The sequence below is a fragment of the Psammomys obesus genome, unplaced genomic scaffold, assembly GCF_907164565.1.
Source record: "Psammomys obesus unplaced genomic scaffold, mPsaObe1.curated_primary_1811, whole genome shotgun sequence".
Taxonomy (NCBI): domain Eukaryota; kingdom Metazoa; phylum Chordata; class Mammalia; order Rodentia; family Muridae; genus Psammomys; species Psammomys obesus.
In genome coordinates, this window is record NW_026592118.1 from 19,145,698 (window position 1) to 19,160,391 (window position 14,694).

Consider the following 14,694-nt stretch of genomic DNA (forward strand, 5'->3'; position numbering starts at 1 on the left):
AAAAAAAAAAAACAACAAAATAATTTTAAATAGACATGTAATTTAAAAGTATGATTATTCTTTTTTTTAAAAGTAACACATATGACTATTGGTCTGTCTCAATCTTTGAGCCCTATTTAGAACAAATATATCTGTTATGTAAACTTATTTGCAGTCTGTTATTGTCCTGGGTATATGGGTATATAGGTCAGTTATGAAGTGCCTGTCCAACACATCTAAAACTCTGGACTTGATTTTAGTACTATAAATTAGGTTATTTAGATAAAACGCTTGCTGTATAGTTGCCTTAAAATATTGTAAAATCAAGAACTAATTAAAAATTTAAGAGAAAGATTTTAGTATGTTTATCCTATCTTATAGGTCAGAGGACTCAGAGTAAGATGATCAATCCTCACTTGGAAAGACAAATGGGATGAGCTTGGAAGTAGGAGAAAACAAGTAACAGGACAGAAGCCTACCGCAGAGGGCCTCTGAAAGACTCTATCTAGCAGTGTATCAAAGCAGATGCTGAGACTCACAACCAAACCTTGGGCAGAGTGCAGGGAATCATATGAAAGAGGGGGAGTTAGTATGACTTGGAGATGACAGGAACTCCACAAGGACCAAATATATCAGGGCACAGGGGTCTTTTATGAGACTGTTTCTCCAACCAAGGCCCATGTATATATATATAACCTAGAACCCCTGCTCAGATAAAGCCATGATAGCTCAGTATCCAAGTGGGTAACCTAGTAAGGGGAACAGGGACTATTTCTGACATGAACTCAATGGGTGGCTCTTTGTCCTCTCCCCACTCCCACCCGGAGGGAGGAGCTGCCTTGCTAGGCCACAAAAGAGGACATTGCAGCCAGTCCTGAAGACACCTGATAAGCTAGGGTTAGATGGAAGGGGAGGAGAACCTCTCCTATCAGTGGATTTGGACAGGGGCAGGTAGGAGATGAGGGAGGGAGGGTGGGATTGGGAAGGAAGGAGGGAGGGGCTTAAGGCTGGGATACAAAGTGAATAACCTGTGATTAATATAAAAAATTATTTAAACAATTTTAAGAGAAAGCTAACTAAAAAGAAACAAGGTGTGTTGAAGCTGAGTGTTGTGTGTACTTTAGAGAAGGGATTATGAGTTAAGTTTGTTAGTGTTCATTTTGATGGCCTGATATTTCTTTGAATTTAGTGCTTTGATTTTTAGCGTCTCTCTGGTTTGACACAAGATCTGCTCAGGATTAAGCTTCTTTTATGTGATCCTGTCCTCTCCTGCTGTCAGGGCCACTATCAAGCTGTGGGAGGTGAGCAAACACTTAGGGCCTTTGTGCTGAGAAAATTCTGTAACCGATGAGATAACACAAAATTCTTCAAAAGGAGAAATGCGCGCTGCAGAATTAATGTGTTAACCTTGAGGTCTCTAAGGCAGTAAATTCCTACCGGAAAGGAAGGGAGGCTCGAAGTGGTGATGGCTGAGAAGAAGCCTTCTCCTTGGGCGAGCAAAGGAGAAATGCCATTTTTACAGCTCAGCACATTGCTTCCTGGCCTAAAATAGCACATGGCTAAATCCTAGGCTCTGTCTGTCCGGGACCTTTCTTGCCAACTGGTACTCTGCGCTAGTTAGAATCTCACCTTTCTTTTCCGCACTTACAAATGTGTCCTCTTTGACAATCAAAGCAACCCTTAATCCAGATGTGGAAACAAAACAAAGGAAAGCAAAGGAGTGGTGATCATCTCAGAGGTTGAAGCATCCTCTCCCAATGCCTATATATATCATTATTGTTCATTGCAATGGACTTAAAACCAAAAGCATAGTATTCTCAGGCCTCCTTAATTAAAAGATGTTAAAGAAATGTGAAAACTGAATGAGTTTTATTGCTATATATAGGCAGTGCTGCAGCCTTGTGAAAAAATAAAATTAAATCATGTGACTCACTATTTCTTTAAGAGAAAGCATAGGGCCCATGACTGTGGAATACACCTTGATCGCTCTGCAAGAGAAATGATGCGTTCTCCCATAGTGTGTTTTCACCTGATCTCAGATTCCTGTCACAATCACAATATCAGATCTCACCTGCAGCAAACAAACAACTGTGGTTGGGGGAAGACTTCTTCTCTGATTCCTCATGATAGATTGCCATTTCAAGGAATCCTGCTTCCATTTTATTTTTAAACTACTCTTCGGATCTACACAAAATAATTCTACCTTTATGGGGTACACCTAAATTATTCAGTGTGTGCTTATAACGTGCAATGATGAGAAATGCCAGCATCTCCATTTCTTTAAGCAGTTAATAGTTCTAGATATATTTGTTGTTCGTGCATGCAGGATCATTTGTTTTGGTGCTACAAATTAAGCTCGGGACCTTGGGCACACGCTTTTCTCTGAACTTTACCACTAGCCCATGATGTCTTTGTATTGGAATACTTCGAATACCCCCTATCTAGTTCTTCATGACTCACATAATAGGTTATTGTGATATATGGTGCCCACTGTGCTGTGTAGAGCCCGGGGGTGGGAGGAGGTGCTGGGGAAGGTTTGTTCTCATTGCATGATGTTTTGGTCCCTCTTATCCAGACTCTCTTAGTTCCTCACCTAGAGTCCACTGTGGTATTCTCTGCTGTGACATGGAAGAGTGAGTTTATGAAATGCCATCTTCTTCAACTTTGACTTTTGTAGGCCCTAAAACTAACTCTATAAGAGTTTGTGGAAATGGCTCCAGCTCTGGAATCAGACATGACAGCTTGTATTTTGATATTTCTCTTTTTATTCATGTGACATCAAGCCAGTCACTTAATTTTCTTACCTGCTTATTGAGGCTAGAAATAGTGCTTAATACACAGTGTTTTTAGAGTAACATGGAGCAGCATGAACTGTTTAGAATAGTCCCTTCCACAGAGACCATGTTAATGATAGTTATTATACAATAAATACAACTTACTAAACATATTTTAAAACATAGAAGAAAAGTATTTCACACTTAAGAAAAGAGAAATGACAAAATTTTCCTTCTCCAGACTGAGACATTCTGTCTTTGCTTCCATTTCTGAGCATACTGTACTTTTGTCCTGGCATTGTATCATAACCTCATATTTTGGTATCAAATGAAGTTTAATAAAATCTAAGAAATTCTCCAAGAATAATTGGTTATTAAACAGTTATATACAGATTTCCAAGTTCTTTTTAAGAATTTCTGAGACTCTTTTCATGTCATTCTTTGCAATACCTGAACTAAAATTTCTCCTTCCCAGTTCAAGATTATGAATGAGATCTGTCTTCATGTGGACTTGTCAACTCCTAGAGCAGTGTACAGGGACAGCTGCACTTTCATTCTTCAAGCATCTCCTAAGGTTTTAATTGTTTTCACCCTGCTGTCTTACATTAAATCCTATGTAACCCTACTCAATGCTCTGTTTTAGTAACATCTGACCCACATTTGCATTTATAAATAACTTTGTCACACACAAAAAAAATTAAGTGCTTTTTTATTTGCACTGGACTCTTGTTGAATTTGGGCTCATCAAAAAAGGAAAAAAAAAATGGAGATGAGCAAGATTCTGAAGGTGCATTTAACTTAAGCCACTGTAGAGTGACTTCAAAGGCACCATGGTACCCTGGCTTTCCTGAGAACTAAAGATTTCAGATTTATCTCATCCACAGTGAGCATTCTGCAAATAAATAGTGCAATCAGGAACAACCGGCTTTATTTTGATCTCTTGGGGTAACCAAGAGATCTGTTTTCCACAACTATGCCTGCTAATGTCAATGTTAGCAGACCTCATAAAGAACTAATTCATTATTTTCAGTTTATTATCCAGTAACAATTCATCAGGTCTTGCATGTGGTGCACTAATTCTCTGGGGTTCTTTTATGTGCTGCTTAATTAACTAAGGTGATTGTCAAACCAGGCAGATATAAGATAAAAGATGTTTTGTTTTCTTTAATCTGAAATAACATTCTCTCATTTGCATACGTCCATGGCCTGAGGACATTCAGAGCTTGTTACTGAATATTCAGTAGTGAAAAAAGGCAAAAGGAAAGACAAAGTATGTGAAGGGAGAGCAAATGGGTCTATGAAAGTTCAGTCCCTGTACTTGACGCTCCTGCTTCCCACCTCCAAACTCAGTCACTTCTCTGCATTTGAGCCTGTTGTACTAGTATCTAGTGGTGAAATGTATCCATAAGCTCTAAGACTGGTCAGTTTTAACAAAGAAAAAGATATCAAAAAGAAAAGGTCAGGGAGTTTTAAACAAGTATGTGTCATTTTTCTTCTGAGATCCATGTAACATAATCAGTAGCTAATGAAAGCAGTTTTCTAGTGGAATGTCTTCACTGTTCTAGTGAGCCCAGGCCAACAGTGAATCTCAGAGTCATATAGTTAATTTCTCTACCATGTGTTTTTCATGATAACTTGATAGCTATGACTTTTAAGCCAAAATAAAATGTGAAGAGAGAGCTAAACTTCAGCCTGTTGAATGAGAGGATCATCAGACTCAGTGACAACCATAGATTATTGAGACCACCTTAGTTTTTACTATTTAGTTTAGAATATTATTTTCTAGACATAAGAATACATTAAACAAAAGTCATACCTCAGCACTTGGTATTATTTTTTTAATGTAACATTAGATAATTTACATGTATTAGTGGAGATTAAGCCTCCATATGAGTAAATTATATATTTCTCTTTTGTAAGTTTTCAAGACAGGGTCTTACCATGGAGCCCTGCCTGGCCTCGAACTCATTATATAGATCAGGGTGGCCTTGAACTCCCACAGATCTGTCTGCTTCTGCCTTGAGAGTTTTAGGATTAAAGGCATGAACCATCACACAAGGCATAATGATCTACTTGGTAACAGGCTGCTTCTGATGACCTACCTTAATAACCTCAGTTGTGAAATACAGCTGAAAGTTTCTCACTTTGATAACAATAACATATGTCCTTGTGCACTCATGTAAAGCTCATTATTCTATGTAGGCATATCTACAGTCTATTTGAGGTATAAGTGCTATAATACCTCACGGAAAAGCTCAAGTTGGATTTCTTTTCATTTCTCCACACCGAGGGCATGTGGAAGAGCAAGTACTTCTGAATTTCAATTTATTCAACTTTGATTTTGAAAAAGAAACATTCTAAAACTGTAAAACATATATATATATATATATATATATATATATATATGCATATACTTTGCATTTATACAAATTGACTAACATTTTTATGGACAATTTTCATACATATAATTCATATCATCATGATGTCAGGGAGCAGAAAGAAACCCACATGCTCTTTTTCCTGAGGCTTCCTGACACCGTTAAATACTCCAGAACATTTCAAGCTATACACTGTGCCATGAGGATCACAGCAGCAAACCAAGGACATTGCATTCTCATGAAGTACAAGCCCATCACAATAAAATATATTTTTAAGAGAATCTTAAAAAGAGTAAAGACTGTGGCCGAGATGAGTACATAATAGTCTACACTCTTGGAGAGATGCTTGCAAATATGGAATTCAATCAAGACCACCAGCCAAGATCTCATATAGACCCAAGAATATATAATACTTTTTCATTACTATTCACAGGGCCAGAGGTCTATTATGAAAGAATCTTGTGGATTAACTACAAAAGACTCATAAAAAAATTCAATTTTTGGTTGGAGTATGAGTCTCTGGGAAGTTCCCTGTGTTCAAATTTTCTGGTTCTGTTGCTCTCCTTGTGTGGTTCCCGTCCTCTCTAGCTCTTACTATTTCTCACTTCTTAGATAACCTAGAACCCATGCACAGATGTAGCACAAGACAGTTCAGTGTCCAAGTTACATAATAATGGGAAGAGGGACTGCCTCTGACACAATCTGATTTGCCTGCTCTTTGATCACCTCCCTCTGAGGGGGGAGCAGCCTTACCAGGCCACAGAAGACGACAATGCAGCCACTCCTGATGTGATCTGATAAACTAAGATCAGAAGGAAGGAGAAGAGGACCTCCCCTATCAGTGGACTTGGGGAGGGGCATGTGTGAAGAAGGGGGAGGGAGGGTGGGATCGGGAGGGGAGGAGGGAGGGGCTTATGGGGGATACAAAGTGAATAAAGTGTAATTAATAAAAAAACTCAATTTTTGGAACATATAGACTTTTGAGGGTGTTAAGAAGGAGAGGATCAGGCTTGGTAGATTTTTAAAGCATGTATCATGGAATAAATCTATAGGCATCTGTAACGTGTAACAAAACTCTCTGTGGTATTTACATTCTGCTAGTGTGACAGATAAGTGACAATCTATTGCATTCTTTGTAGGATCTATCACAGTTTTAGGTAACCAAATTCCCTGCAGGATGGCTGTGGTTTAAGGTGTTTGTTATAGCTAAGATAGTGTAGGGTTGAAAGATATCAAAGCTTATTTTAATTGAAGATTTATTAAGTAATCAGGAATGCCAGTCTCTAGAGCAGTGATTCTCAACCTGTAGGTCGCCAACCTTTTTGGAATTTGAAGGACCCTTTTACAGAGTCACCTAAGACCATAACAAAGCATAGATATTTACATGATGACTCATATCTGTAGCAAAATTACAGTTATGAAGGAGCAATTAAAATAATTTAACGGTTGTGGTCACTACAATATGAGGGACTGTATTAATGAGTTGCATTATTAGGAAGATTGAGAAGTACTGTACAAGAGCAAATAGAAAAGAGGCCATTACAGCATAAATAGAAGCCACCTTTTAAAATTAGGGGTATTTATAAATACTAATTACCACACAAACACTCAAGCGTTAAAATATACATTATAGACCATACTTAAAAAACATAATTTATGTAGTTTTCAGAACACTCATAATGTATATACTATCCTTATCTTACAGGTGATAATATTTGGATTAGAGAGATTAAATAGCTTCAATATACCACACCCAGAAAGTATCAGACAACCAAACTATGGATTTTTAAGAAAATTTCTTTTTTCTTTATCTAATACAGGTTCTTTATACAAAATAGTCTTGAAAACATTGTCAAATATTATTAAGACATCCTCAAAATAACTGAACCTTATAAAAGAAAACTAAGTTTAAATTTTATTTCAGGGTACTAGAGAGCATCAGAAGACCATTTTGTCCCAATAATTAGGGGCACTGAAGTCCTGAAAAAGAATCATAATTATGGAGTAAGAGTATAAACTTTGATATTCTTTATTTCAGGTAAATCTTGTTCTTCTCACTATGCCATCAACCCTTTAACCATCTATGTCAGTTTAAATATATGTCCTAGTAGTTTCACAGTCTTATATTAGAAGTTATAATAAATATCCATCACTTAATTATAAATACATTTCAATATTTTGCTATATAGATAGGTAATTGTCACATACTTCAAAAATGTACATGATAATTTTATCAGAACTAATTAGGGATACTTCATAATGCAAATGTGTTTAATAGGTGAGTAGTATAGTACTCTAGTAGTATAGTACTTCAAAATATGGAAACAAAAGACATGAAGTAAATCCTGATGGCATGTGAAAGAGGAACACACAAATACATAGCTTAACAGTCCAACCACTTCAACTAGCAATTGAAAATAAATAAGTATATAGAGACATTATTTACCACCTGGACCTACTTAATTTTCCTTGTATTCTCTGTGTTATAAAGGTAGAGTATACATTATTTTCAATATAGACCACATTCTGTATAATAAAATATGTTTAAATAAATGTTGCATAATCTTGAGCATACAATATGTGTTCTTTCAGGAAATTAAGCCAGAAATCTACAAAAATAAATGTATGTTTTTAAACCCAAATATTGATGAATCACCAATATATAGGTAAAATGAAGAAATAGCTAAGCAAATAGAAAAAAAATCTTGGCTGAATAATTATAGTTTGACAAAGTTTATGGTAGGTACTTGAGAAAAATCTATAGCATGAATAATTATATTAGAAAAAGAAACTAAATTCCTTTAGCTAAGCTTCCATGCAAGGAAGTTCCTAACAGGAAAAACGTTGAACATCATGGAAAAAGAAATTAGACAATAGTGAATGTCAGTGCATAAAGTAATAAATATGTAACAGGTGAGAAACATTGTCCTGATCTAAGGAGTAAAATACAGTACACTACTACAGACCCTACAGGCTTAGACAAAAGAGAAAGAAAATACGACAAATACTTGTATTTTTAAGAATCTATTTCATTTACAAAGAGAAATAATATTTAAACTACTTAAAATCGTAATTGGACTCCATATAAATTCGACATGGTTAACATTATCTGAAGTACAGAAACATTTTCTTAAACATTTAAGGACATCTGACTCATTTTATCAAGTCACACAGCACTGATTCCTGATCTTGCAAGGTAGTGTATAAAATAACACATGTTAGAATTCCTGTTGGGAAAAGATGGAATTTTTCAACAAGTTTTTGCCTAGTAATGTAGCAAGTAAAACATGCCTTCCTCCTTGACGATAGGTAGCCGGGGTTTTTTTTTTGTTTTTTTTCCCCCTTACAATCCTCACAGAGTCTAAAGTTTTTGTTGTGGAAAAAGGAATCAATGTAAATAATGCAAAGAAATGTGAAACTGCGGATCTCTTGGGTTTTAAGACAACAAATAATCAATTCAAAGAGCACTGACAGAAAGTTTCTATTTGTTTGAAAGCTCTTTGGAATAAAATAAGAATTCAAAAACTTGCAAAATATCTAAGAGAAGTCTCCATGTTATGATATGAAAGATTCAGCTAGCAGGAATGTAACCAATTAATATCATCTGACATACATTTCCAGGTAAGACCGATAGCCATCTGCCTGACCTTGCACTAGATCAATGTTGAAAGCGAGCCTGTAAATCTTTGTTTCCAATGTTATCAGTGCATCAATCCACCCCTAGAAGGGAAGGAATGTGGAAGGTGAAGGTACTTCTTTTTCACACACCTTTATATTGACAGCAGTGTTTACTTGGACTTCAAGTAAGACAAGTCTGGACAGTTTTTAATAGAAAGAGACAGACAGGAGAGCCAGGTTCAGGCAGGGAGATTACAAGACAAAAGAGCAAGTAAGCACAGTACAAAAGAGGGGCACATGTGCAGAGATATAAGACAGGTGAAACAGCCAGCCTCTGTCTGTTACAAGAATTTCTTCAAATTCCAGAACAGTGGTATAAATTTAAAGCATAAAATAAGACCCAGGTCTATGTAATCATAGACCTGTGCATAGATGTATACTTTGGTGTTAAGAATAAACCTTTTAAGTTGGGGGTGGTAGCTCGAGGCTAGAATCACAATGTTCATAGGGGTACATAAAAAGAATTTTCAGAATTTTAAGGCTAGCATAGGCTACATAACGGGTTCCAAGCCCACATATGCTAAGTCTTAGATAATGTCTCAAAAAATACATAAAAATAAAATTTTGGAGAAAAGTTAGTAACTTGTTCTGCATTATTCTAAAATAAAGTTATTATAAAGTAATGAAAATCTTAAATAATAAGTTTATCCATTTTACTCAGGTAAATGGTAAACTATCTTAAGAATATGATCTTGAATTAATTATTGAAACATACATTTTAACTATTTTTTCTCCAGCGATTTCTGTAACATATTCTTTAATATATATTACTTTATTATGGAAACATTTTTTGTTAACTTAAAAATTTAGAATTTAGGTTCTTCTTGTAGGTATACATTGTCTTTTTTTCTTTTAAAAATTTTATTTATATATTTATTATTACAATTTATTCACTTTGTATCTTCACTGCAGCCCCCTCCCTTGTCTCTTTCTAGGACTCCCCACCCACCCTTTTCTCCTCCTATGCCCTTTCATAGTATACATTGTTAAATCAGTATTGGAGTTAGAGAGATGGCTCTTTGGTAAGTGATACTCTATTCCAACTGCCGAGGCCTAATAATTGTGGGAAGAACAAATATCAGAAACCATTTACAGGGAGATTGTTTTATCATGCCACGGTCTACATAAGTCACACATTAGGGCAACCTATTTTTTTGTGGTCTATTTTGATTTGAAAGCATTTAAACACTAGACATTGAATCCTATAAAAGTCCATACTAACTTCCACTCTATATGGCACAGAACCACTCTCTTATAATGCACTGGCGCTTCATTCTAAGAGGTGGGATTTTTTTTTTCCCCCAGAAAACATAATTGTAACTGTCCCCTCAAAGACAAATTTGCTGAATTATCCCAAGTGACTGATCACTTGCTGCAAACATTTACATAGAGACTTTGGGTTAGTGTTGATGCAAGGGACTAGATGCAGGTAGGATCCGGTGCGCTATGTCACCTCCTTACACAGTAAGGAAAGTATTTCTCTTTTCTTTGAGGTTTCCTTCTGTTTGCTTGTTTGTCTTCTTATTCTTAGCTTTGATAATCTCCACTTGGGAGACAAAAAATGGAAGCAACTGTAAAATGATTTTGTGATTCAAGAAAAGAAGAAGCGTTTCAAAGCAGCCATTGTTTCTCGTCTTTCACATGGAAACCACGTGACTGTGGTTGTAAGGAGAAACGTCAGGCACAAAGGTTAAGAGTGCAAGGAGAAGCTCACACTGGATAACCTCTAAACATGGCTTCTCCGGTACTTCTGGTGACCTTGAGCTAAAGCACTTAGTAACTTAAAAAGAAATGGCTGATTAGCCTATCAATGTGCTATTTGCAACTCCTAAGTGAAGGCCTTGGTGTATCCTCATTATCAAAAGCCATTAAACACGTGCAGTGACAAGAGTTCATGAAAAAATTAGAAACATTATATATATATATATATATATATATATATATATATATATATATATATATATATATATATATATACACACACACACACACACACACAAATGGTCCTGCAGGCAAGAAGGCAAGATGATGCTTCTCAAATAGTTCATGTTTCTTCTGTCCAGTTACATGACTGACCCAACTACCCATCTAAAATTGATGTGCACGGCATACATTAACCTCATGAAAACATTTGGTGTACATGTACCACGCCTTCAGAAGACCTTATGGCTTTTTATATAAATCAAAATTTGAAATTGTCAAACTTTTCTAAGCTTGATAAAACAATAGTTTACTACAATAAATATCAATGCATTATCCCACATATTTTTAGGTCATTTTCCCCTTATTAGAAAAACATACCAGCCATGGGAAATATATCTGAAATGGGAAAATCACGACTAGAATAACTCCAGTTTTGAAGCTAATACATGTAACACACTGGAGTTATAGTGACTAAACCCATGTAACCCTTTCTAATCCTGAAGTTTGGCAGGAGGGGGATGTGTCCCAGCACAGCCAGATGACATAAAAGATTAAGACAATAAAGACTCTTTATTATCTCTCTGAGATACACACTCAACTCATAAGAAACTTAAAGGGAGGAAAGGTAGTAAACACTCCAAACATTTTCAGAAAAGTTTCCTCCAGTGCAACATTAACCAGTCATAAGTAACAGTGTCATTTCAAAAGGCAGCCAGGTAACATTTTAAGAACTAAATAATGATATCATATTCTCTTCAATATGTCAATTTTTCATCTGGATAAGAAAGGGAAAAAAAAACAAGACTTCCAATAACATTTTTCTTAAGTTATTATCAGATGTCTTACCGTCAAATGTTAAATAAACCCTTGCTTGGGGCTGCGAAGATCCTTGCACAGAAGCAGAACAAATAAGTACTCCAACCAACACAGAAATCGCCTGGAATGCCATTTCTTCTGATTTGGAAATTAATATCCAAGAGAAAATACCTTTAAAGGAGAGATAAGGGATTTTTGGAATATCATTTCACATTTTGGCAAACCAGAAATAAAGCACATTTTGGCAAACCAGAAATAAAGCCAGCTTAAGGTCTGCAGTCAGCAAGCAGTAGGAGGTGCTGTGACTTTACTTCTCAAATAGAAACATTTGGATTTATTTGTTTCTGGGAGTCTTTGCAATAAGAAAATTGTTTTATCTTCCAGTAAAACTGATGCTGACTCCAAAGCAGAAGAAAGCATCAAGGAAAAAAAAAAACTTAATTGATTCACCCCCAGAGAAACCCAATAACTGAGCTCCCCAGGATCCATTCCATTATACTGATAGAGTATTGATGAATGAAAAAAGTGTCCCTAATGAATAAAGTAGTAGAGACACTCCACATTCCTATTCATGGGTACCCACTCATTCCATGCTCATTAGCTCTTCTGGATTAATTGCCTCTGAAATAGTGTTTCCAAACATAAATCCACCGCTCCTCCATCCCTGATGAGTAAATCAGCTCAATCAGTTATGTGCCAATGCATCAAGATGACCAGGCAGCGGTTACATGATGCAGACCAGGCAAGCATGGACTCCTGCCAGATTGAAACCAATGACCTAGTGGTGAGCAATCCACGGGAGTCTCATATCCACCGATGCATATTTTACATAAATCAACCAGAGAGTGGGCTGTCAGGATTTCAAACAATAAATCAAGGAGACAATATTCTTGCTTGAAAATTGTAGCTGTAAAATTAATACAACCTATTAACTAATGTCTGAATACAAAGGGGGGCCAGGTACTATTGGAATAAACCACACTGGCTACATCATGCCAAGTGAACTCAGGACCATGGAAGCAATCCCATCACTTCTCATCTAGTGTAAGTGTATGTAAGCAAAATGAAAGCACGTCTAATCTGAAAATGCATCTTTACTGGTCTTATGTTCTATGGCTTTTTAGATTGAAACGACGTTATTGATTCTATTCAATAAGGAAGTGCAGTTAAGAACTGAAAGAGCTGTTTCACTGACACAGAAGGAAAGGGACAATAAAGCAGAGCGTGCAATCTCAAACAAAAATCTAAACCGGTCCTTTGGTAGCACATACGCTGCAAGAGTTAGACATGAAACTCTATGCCTCTACCGCACAGATGGAGGAAAGCCCAGAGATGTTTGTGTTGGTGATTTTCAAAAGAAACAGTTTCTTCCTGCTTCCACAACCTCTTCACCCTGTCATCCCTAAATTAACTTAGAAGAAAATTGATTTTTATGAGTGACTTTCCCTTAGTAGTTTACCCCTGGGATCTGTTGGCTCAGTAGTTAAAGCCAGGGGGGAGGGGATACTATGAATACGTCTAACCTTAGGCTGGTCATTAACCAGGCTGGAAACGTGTACATTTTTTTGTTGCTATTATCAGTACATAATCAGATGTGCCTCTCCTGAAGAAGACATGCTCCACAAATCGTGAAGAATGATACTGTCTAGAAGATGTGCTAGATCAGATAGCGCTGATCTGTCTAACAGAACACCCTGGCTTCAGTCCCCCCTAGGGATGGGCTGCGAATGCCCTCTCCCCACCCAAGTGCTCTACAAGTTCTTCCCTTTAACACGCACACTTAAACCTAATTGCTGGTGCCTGGTCTTCTACTATAGGCAAATAGGAGAACGCAATGATTATTTCACGTCCTTGTCCACCGACTTTTGCCTTAGAAGGCATTGGAACACCCCACTCATAGTCTTGGCAGGTGCCACAACCTCCAGCCTGCCTCAGCTCTGGGAGCGCTGTCCTCGTGAGCCGCGTGGGCTCCTAAGGAAGCCCAGACTTGAGCAGAGCGGAGAAAAAAGTCAGTACACAGACCCAGAAAAGTTCTGTTTCGTTAACTGAGTACGGTTGAAAAAAATCTGAGAGCGGCTTACCGAGACGGGCAGAGATCCACGAGCAGTCAGCCACTTGCTCCAGTCTCGGATTCTCAGTTCCCCGGGTCCTTTCCCCAGAAGACCTTTAACGATTTAGAGAGCCCCGAGGGTCAGATTCTGGCCGGCCGGTGCTGAGTTTCTTTGTAGAAGAATCCCGGGCGGCAGAGCCGCGGCACCCGGAGCCCTTCTCCACGTCGCTCAACCCCGCACCTCGGAGTGAATGGCAAGTGGCCGGGCGCCGGGGGCGAGCGCTCGGTGTCCGATTACAGCGACGCGGCGCGCGGTGGAGGCTGCCCGGGCGCACCGCCCAGCCGGCTGCAGGAGCGGCCCCGCGTGGCCCGCCGCATCTGCACCGGCCGCCGCCCCACCCAGGGAGCGCCCGGCCGCCGGTGGCAGGGAGCCGGAGGGCGGAGCACAGGCTGGCCTCGGCGCGGGAAGGCGCTGCCGCAGGCTAGACACTGCTCCCTAACGCTGCCTTTTGCGCTGAACGCTCGCTGGGCGCGCTCAGACGGTTTTGCTACGCGCGCCTCTTGGAAAGCAGGCAGGCTTGGCTAGGCTGTAAATACCCAAGCGCAAAGCAGTTATTTTGCCAGATGAAGGATGCCTGCATCCTTTTAAGGCAAAGAGTTACCGTTTTAAAAAGGCACGGATCTTGTCTTTTACCCTGCATCAAAATTTCTAAAGCCGGCGGGGAGAAACCTACTTACTCCTTTCTCCCAGAAGTGTAATCTTTTGAGTATTGTTTCCTGTCGCGTTTCCCTAATGTCCTGAAGTCAGTAATTAATCTGACCTTTCCATATTGAATCATACTAGCACCTTCCCCTCCGGGACACTCCCAAAACATAGTTGTAAGAATTTTCACCTTATTATTTTGTTTTCAAGAATGCTGTTTTCAATCGTGCCAACACTTCAGGGCTCATAAATCTTCACACCGGCGAGCAATTTCCAGCCCTGCTTTCAGGAAAACTCGTTAAGCTGTGAAATGACTTTGATGTCTGTATGTGTGTCGGGGACGGCGAGGGGATTACTTCTCCTGACCACAGTGAGTTAAATGATCGAACATCA

General features: G+C 38.2%; 1 protein-coding gene across 1 annotated transcript in view; it reads right to left on the minus strand.

Annotated features, from left to right (window-relative positions):
- Sema3c (semaphorin 3C) overlaps window positions 1-13,967 on the minus strand; it is a 132,074-nt gene extending 118,107 nt beyond the window's left edge. The window contains exons 1-2 of the mRNA XM_055612903.1: window positions 13,630-13,967; window positions 11,579-11,719 (exon numbers count right to left, since the gene is read on the minus strand). Coding sequence (XP_055468878.1) covers window positions 11,579-11,681 — 103 coding nt within the window. The 5' untranslated portion in view covers window positions 11,682-11,719; window positions 13,630-13,967. The remainder of the gene's footprint in view (window positions 1-11,578; window positions 11,720-13,629) is intronic.
- Between the last annotated feature and the right edge of the window lie 727 nt (window positions 13,968-14,694).